The sequence below is a fragment of the Antrostomus carolinensis genome, unplaced genomic scaffold (genome assembly GCF_000700745.2).
Source record: "Antrostomus carolinensis isolate BGI_N321 unplaced genomic scaffold, ASM70074v2 scaffold2344, whole genome shotgun sequence".
NCBI lineage: Eukaryota > Metazoa > Chordata > Aves > Caprimulgiformes > Caprimulgidae > Antrostomus > Antrostomus carolinensis.
The window spans coordinates 27465-34752 of NW_010309903.1; the positions used below are offsets into that span (position 1 = coordinate 27465).

A 7288-nucleotide genomic window follows, 5' to 3' on the forward strand; every position below is an offset into this window, starting at 1 on the left:
TATTTCCCTTGTCTAGGGAGCACAGATGAGCACACTCATATCAGAAGGAAATTCATGTGTCAAATTTTGTTATTTAAAGGGTTACTGTACTTCTAAATGTTTGATTTATTGTATTAAAATGGAAATTTTCTTCTAAGTAAGATCTTCTACAGAAGATATATCTGCTTAATAAGCTCTGTATGCAGGGGTGCGTTATTAACGGATTAGAGTTGACACAGGCAGTCTCAGACTCATGGGGCCACACATTCTGATCTAAGTTGTGGTCTAAGCTAAAGTGGCTCCAGTTTTACACAGGTGTAAACTAAGATGAGAACTTTGTCTCCGGAATATATGGTCAGGTGCTTATTAAGAATAATGGATGTATTTTTGTCCTTCCTTTCAGGTGCATTAAGTTTCAAGTTTCTTGGTACACTGCCAAGCTAAGCACTTAAAACACATATTTCTAGGACTTGTCACAACCTTTTTGCAGCTACTCAAAAAACTGCTGCTTAGTTTAAGGGGAAGAGCTTAGTATGAGCAGTGTCATCTAAAGCTATCTAGGCTCTTCTCTCCTCTGCAGGAAGACCTAGGCCCACCTGACCTAGTTTTATACTTTACATACATGCCAAGCTGGGAGCATGGTTGGTCTATAGCCAGAAATAAAATGGGTGACTCTCAGAGGTTCCTGTCTCTCCTCATTGCCTACAGCTGTGGCAGTATATGTGACATGGATTGGGAGTGGCTTTTGGCCTTGGGGATATTGCTGAATTGATAAGAGCCTCGTAGGACATAGCTCTTTACTGCAATTAGGTTTTGCTATATCCCTTTCTTTAACCACAAGCTACAAATACCACTCGAGTTTTGAGACCCCAGTAACTCCCACTGCTCTTACTATCTTATACAACAGGAATCACAAAGATGTTGAGGCATTTCTAAATCCTTTTATCTTCTCAGGTTGCTCATGCTCAAGCCCAGCAAACAGTTGTTGGTGATAGCAGGAATTAATCCTCAGCTAAACTTTTTTACTGCAGAAAAAATCTAATTTGCTTCTACATTCAAGTAAAAGAAATATAAGGGCAGTTCAGACAAAGGTGGTTGTAATAGCAAATCTGGATGGCATTATTTATTTTAACTTGGAATAATGCTCACAGTCTGTAATATGTCTCAGGGCTGATAGCTGTTAAGAAGTAAATATGCAGCTTAACTTTCAGAGCGTGCTTATCCTTCTACAGCAAGATACTAGTTCCTTGAAAGGGTGTAAAAATAAAGGGAGGATGCCACAATATTAGATGTTCGTGTAAGATTAGGCAACCTTCATTATATAGGGCTCTTCATTACTTTTACCAGGAGAGGGAGCTATTACCACACTGTATTCACACTGGGCTGTGTAAACAAGGGTGTTTAACCAACTTGTGTGTTTACACATGTAAGAATATACTGCAAGTTCCAATAATACGTGCTTTCTTTTGTAGCTGGGAAAAGAAAAAACCTTTGAAATTCTTAACGTACTGGAGTTTTCCAGGTAAGTTTTCCTCTAATACACTGACTACAGGGTAACAAGAAAACCATTTTTGTCAATATATTATTGAGAATAAAAAGATTCAGCTGATGCAGTAGAAAAGCTGACCTTCCTTAATTTTGTCCTTCCCCCCTGTTTCCTCATTTCCAATGTAAGGCTAATACAGAGCTTCTTACGAACTGGTGGCTGTTTGCATGTGAGCATGAAACTCTCCCCTAGCACTCCAGCTCTGTTGCCTTACTGAGAAGTTGATGCCCTGAAAATGTAATTCTGTGTCTCACTAATTTCCTGATGTGTCACTTACCTACTTCAAGAACATGCTTTGAGGTTGCACTTTAAGAGTGCTTCTGTAAATTACTTGTTTTTGAGTAGATGGAATCTACAACTGGAGGGCTTTTTGGTGCTGCTTTTTAAGAACCACTCCAACTATGATCACTCCGGCCATGAAAAGCTAAACCTTGCAAGCACTCCTAACTTGTCAGGCTAGTTAGGATGGGTACCACTTGGGTAGCAGGAAGCTTTGTGATGCATCAGGCCTCTGAATCACTGGAGGTGATTAAAGGTGCTTTCTTTTTGACAGTTGATAAAGTTTTGTTAGTTTGGATGGTGCTAGTCAGCAGGCTTTTATGATATTTTTCTATTCTTGTTGTGACTTAAAGCCTTAAAGTCTTGTTCTCTGCCCTCTTTGAGTTGTCTGATTCTGCTATAAAGGAGTATGTAAAAGTAAAGTTGGGGAAGAGTGGGTAGACAGCTTTTCTTCTGTGCTGGCTTGCTTTCAAGATTGCTCTTGGCTATTTTCCCCTTTTCATTAAGAATGTAGCTACTTAAGCTACTTGTGGGAATATCTAAAAAGGTACTAGATGAGTCTTTTGGGGTTTCTGACAAGTTGACCAGTACCTTGGTGTCTGTAGACAGGAGTAGCTGTAGCCTGCATGTAGCAGAAAAAAAAAACTGTCTTAGCTCTTCCCTGTGTGTAGAAACTTCCCACTTGACTAGTAAGAGAATTCCTACAGTTGGATTTCAACAAGCACAAGATAGTTTTCCAGTGTCATTAGCTTACTGCAGAAATTCTGGGCACAGCTAATTGCTGTCCTTCCAGACTTTCTTTAGAAAGTCTTGGAAAGGATTTTGTCTGATCATACATGCCAAGAGCTTACTTTCTTACACGTGGCTTTTGAGCCACGAAAAGAAGCTAGATCTCCCAGAGCAACTTCAGAGAAGGAGGAGGAAGATTACGCTCTGATCTGTTTGTACGTATTGGCAAGGACGGAATTGGAAAGGAAGATGCTTCTGAGTTCTTTCTTCACTAAGGAAAAGAATTAGTTACATATAACTTTTGAATGTGAAACCAGGTGTTCTTAGGGCTCTCTTTGAGAGTTGATTTGCTTGACTCTATCTCTTAAGCTGCATTTTTATTTGCAGTGGCTTTTCTAAAGGAGAGATTGAGAAGCAAAATGCCAAAATTGATCTTTAAAAAAAAATCCTTGCCTACCTTCCTTTTTTTAAATACCTGTATACAGTATGCTACTGTTTACCTTTATTTTAAAAATATATCCCAAACTTCTTGATATGCAGCCCTGCTCAGAGGGTCTGATTTTCTTCTGCATAATTCCAACTATGTAGGTCTGATTAAATCAATATAAAGAACCTATAGGGAGGCCAAGAGCTGGTCTTACACCAAGATTTCTTTCTATGACACTTCTGCCTTCTTTTGAGTTAGGAATTTAAATAACTACCCTTGTCAGTGAGTGGTTATTTCAGTGCCTGTTATGCCTGTAATAAATGCACCTTCAGCCTTAATGATTCCATTTCTAGCCCAAGTCCCCAAAACAGTTTTGCTTGAGGAATAAGGAAAAGCTGAGAATAAATATGACTCCCCTTCTTTCAAGAGGATTTCTGTGCCATCTTACTGTCTTCCAAATTCTTGCTCACTTTTGGGTGCAAGTCTGTGTTCTGGTTGAGTGTTCACCAATGGGAGCCATAGGGCTGAAGCTGGAAATGGGCCATTTAGTGTTTTTCCTTGCCTGTCAAAGATTGTGGGGTCTTAAGTTACTGCTTTTACATCTCGCCTGATCTCAGATGAGAAAATTCAATGGCTAGAAAGGGATTTACTCTTAGTCACTGACTGATGAAAGCAAATATTTTTCTTTCAATAGCAACAGGAAGAGAATGTCAGTGATTGTTCGAACTCCAGCAGGACAGCTACGTCTCTACTGCAAAGGGGCTGTAAGTAATTATGTTGCCTAATAGAGAACCAACGCTACCAGTTATTGTTTCAGCAACTGTGACTGATGCTGGCATTTTGTGTCTCCTACATAATACCTGTTGGCTTTCTGTTTAGGGCCAAGTGATTTAAGAGATTTGTCACTTCTTCCTCTGACTCTTTTTACAGGCTTTCTACTACCCAGTTGAAATCCTGAAACTAATGGGAGCAGTGCCCTTTACTTAAGCAAAGGCAGGATTTCACCCAGCTGTGCAGCAGCAGTTCAGGAGCTAGACTAAGTGCTGTTGTCTGAATCTGTAATACTGAAATCCCTTCTCAAGTGGTTGGCTCTTGATCTGGCCCTGTTGCATCTCTGCACCTGCTGTTACTTGTCATTGTGACTTGCACCATGTTGTGCTTCTCTCTTGACAAAAGCAATAACTTACCAAAGTACAAAGGCTGCAAAACGGCCACAGCCAGCAAGTGGTTCTGATTTCAATGGAAAACTGTGGAGGTGGCTTTTTGCAACAGGGGAAACTATTTCTGACTTCTGTAAGGATATGGTTTACTTGAATTTGCCCTGACATATAGTTCTGGGTGCACTGCTCCGTTGCTTTAGTCTAACTCCCCTGATTTAGTAAAAATGTACTGGATTCGCACTGATGTGGCAGGAGTGAATTAAGCCCACTGTCACTGTGCCATACTTCAGAATTGTATGTCTAGTAGGACTGCCCAGATCTGCAACAATTTGTCTTCAGTTACTGCTTGTGCCATCTTCTGCATGAGCAACTTGGATGTCTAACAGAGCAAAAGGGTTGTTGTAATTAGTGTAATCTGGTGTTTTGTCTTGTATGTTCTGCTGCATCCACCACTCAACTGTAAGTTAACTGCCTGTTATACATGAATTCTTCCATATTCCCATAGTCATCTCCCATCCTGTCACATCCATCATAAATTACTTGGTTTTGTATGCCTGTCTCTAATCAGTGATAGATGAAGACCTGTTTACTTAGTACATTTTCGAGAAAAAGCAGGGTTTGTGTATTTTACATGTATGTAACAACTTGTCTGGTAGTTACAGAATGAAATCCAGAGACTGTAGATATGTAGATGATGGTGCTGCACTTCGATTTTTAGCTGTTACCTATTCCTTTTCAATTGCCCTTTGATTTAGTGATGAAGAAAGTTGCTGCAGGAGGAAGGCTATTTCTGAGAGAATTCTGTGGTAGAACCTGTTCAGTGTTTCTGCCTTCTATTTTTTTAACATCAGTGGGAATCTTCTCTAGAAAGGATTGCAAGAAGCTCTTCTATATGGGGCTACAGTGTGTATTGCATAAGACTAGACACAGTCTCTGAAGATCAATACATCCCCTTAGTAATTCAAAGAAGTGTTTTGTACTACAAAATAATGGGGATCCCTTTATGGAAAGAGGAGGAGGGCAGAGTGCTTCTGTCGCTGTTATTTAAAGTGGATGCAGTATCTCTGCCACTGGGCACAATCCAGATTACCGGATGTGTGCTCAAACCTGTCTCTAAAACCCGAATGTGTTACTTGTAAACGTAGGCTTGGGTTCTCTTCACTAGCAGGTCCACTCAGGTTACTTCACTTGAACTTGTAAAGAAACAAACGGGAACTTTCAACTTCAACTTAATCTGTTGTAACGAATTTGGTTTTAATAGGATAATGTAATATTTGAGAGACTTTCAAAAGATTCCCAGTATATGGAGCAAACACTGTGCCATCTTGAATACTTCGCAACAGAAGGTAAGAGAAATAGCATGTCATGAGAATTCAGTTTATCAAATTACTTGCAGCGTGTTCTCCATTGTTGAAGCTTTGCAGTGCCAAATAAGATGGTTATGAAGATAAATTAAGTGGTATGTAATCAGCAAATTAACAATTCTAGGATGACTCTAAGCCTGAGGCAGTTTGTGCCCTGTTTCTCCACGATTTCAGTAAGGAAGTGGAATTTGGAAGGAAAAGATGGAGTTCTTTGTGGCTGTGATGAAGCCCAGAACACCTCAATTACATTGGAGTTAGAGGTGTTTTTGCCAGTGTAAAAGTCAAAGGACAAAGTCCCTGGGTTTATGAAGCAGAATAACCTGAACATGCTGAGAAACCTGTTCAGACCAAGACATCAAAGATGATCTGAAATGGTCTCTAAGGAGCTTTGACTGATGTAATGGCTCTATTCACAGGGAAGTACTTGGCTTTGTTCCCTCTTCTGCAGTAGCAGAAAACATTTGCATTATAGTAAAAGCATGTACCAGTGGTTTTCTTCCTAAATCTGAAAACATCTATTCCATTTTGAAAAAAAAAAAAAAAAAAAAATTTTTTTTTTTTGCAGACTCCTGCATTTTAAGTAACTAAGCCTTGTATTCTATGGCACACGCTCCTTTCTACTTGACTCATGCCAGAAAAAAACCCACATTACTTCCGTATGTTAATTTTTGTCAGTGGTCTAGTAAAGTGGTTTTTATACTTCATGGGCCAAATTCTCTACTCTTCTGTGCATGTGTAACTCCCATTATTAATGTGAGTTATGTGCATACACTGAAGGAGAAAACAGTTTTTCTAAAAGGAAACGTGGGCTGTGCAGTATGTTTGACTGAGTAATATCTCCAGACCCAGTATGTAGCTAGTTCTTTGTTTAATCTTTTTAAAAACACATGAAAGCTAAGCTTGTTTTCATACTTAAAACTAAAAAAGATTAAAGATGACCCTTTTGTTGCTCCGGTATGCTTGGATCTCAATACTGAAAATCAGGGAGAAGTTTGTGCCGGTTAGGCTCTCTCTTGGTTTATACAAACATTAGTATCATAAATGAGCCAGACTCCTAGATTTGTTTGTGAAAATCCAAATGCCTTAAAATGTACAGGGAAATTTTCTGGAATCCAGAGTTTAAGTGTGCATTAAAAGCTCCTGTTGGCTCCAGAAAGAGGGTTAGAATTTAGCATTCATTAGGGCACTAATGATTTGTTGATAGTGTGATTTTACTGTATGTAATAGCTGTCTTCTGTTTTGTAGGTCTTAGGACTTTGTGCATTGCTTATGCAGACCTGTCAGAAAACTCTTACAGAGAGTGGTTGAATGTCTACAATGAAACCAGTACAGCTCTGAAAGACAGAACTCAGAAGCTGGAGGAATGCTATGAGATCATTGAAAAGGTAAGACATACTTTTTTGGTGATCAGATACAGATTCCCTTAAATCAGTCTTTTCCTGTGGAATTTGGACTCTATACATCAAACTGTTAATTTTGTTAATGAGAAACTTTGTTCTTAGCTGTTAACTTGTTCAGTCCATAGACCTCTCAAATTTTAGTTCATAACTCTGAGACTAACTCAGGTATAAAAGGTCATTGCTACTTAGACACTCTTCTCTCGCATTCTTTTTACGTTGCGATGTTGTATAAGGTTGATGTAACTTGATAATGTATTAAGTCACATTGCACCAAGTTACCGTGTACTAATATATGAAGAGAAATTGATTTTTTTTATACAGCAGTCACAGTCCAGGTTTTCTGAAGGCTGTTGTAGATGCTGTAGGCAAAACAAACTGCTCACCAAGTCCTGTAGTTGCATGGA

The 7288-nt window shown here is 39.1% G+C and overlaps 1 protein-coding gene across 1 annotated transcript in view; it reads left to right on the forward strand.

Annotated features, from left to right (window-relative positions):
* The window catches only part of LOC104523582 (phospholipid-transporting ATPase IB), a gene marked incomplete at both ends in the record, with an annotated part of 33809 nt that extends 26940 nt beyond the window's left edge, over positions 1-6869 (forward strand). Inside the window, 4 exons of the mRNA XM_029084551.1 lie at positions 1452-1501; positions 3655-3724; positions 5382-5466; positions 6730-6869. Coding sequence (XP_028940384.1) covers positions 1452-1501; positions 3655-3724; positions 5382-5466; positions 6730-6869 — 345 coding nt within the window. The remainder of the gene's footprint in view (positions 1-1451; positions 1502-3654; positions 3725-5381; positions 5467-6729) is intronic.
* Between the last annotated feature and the right edge of the window lie 419 nt (positions 6870-7288).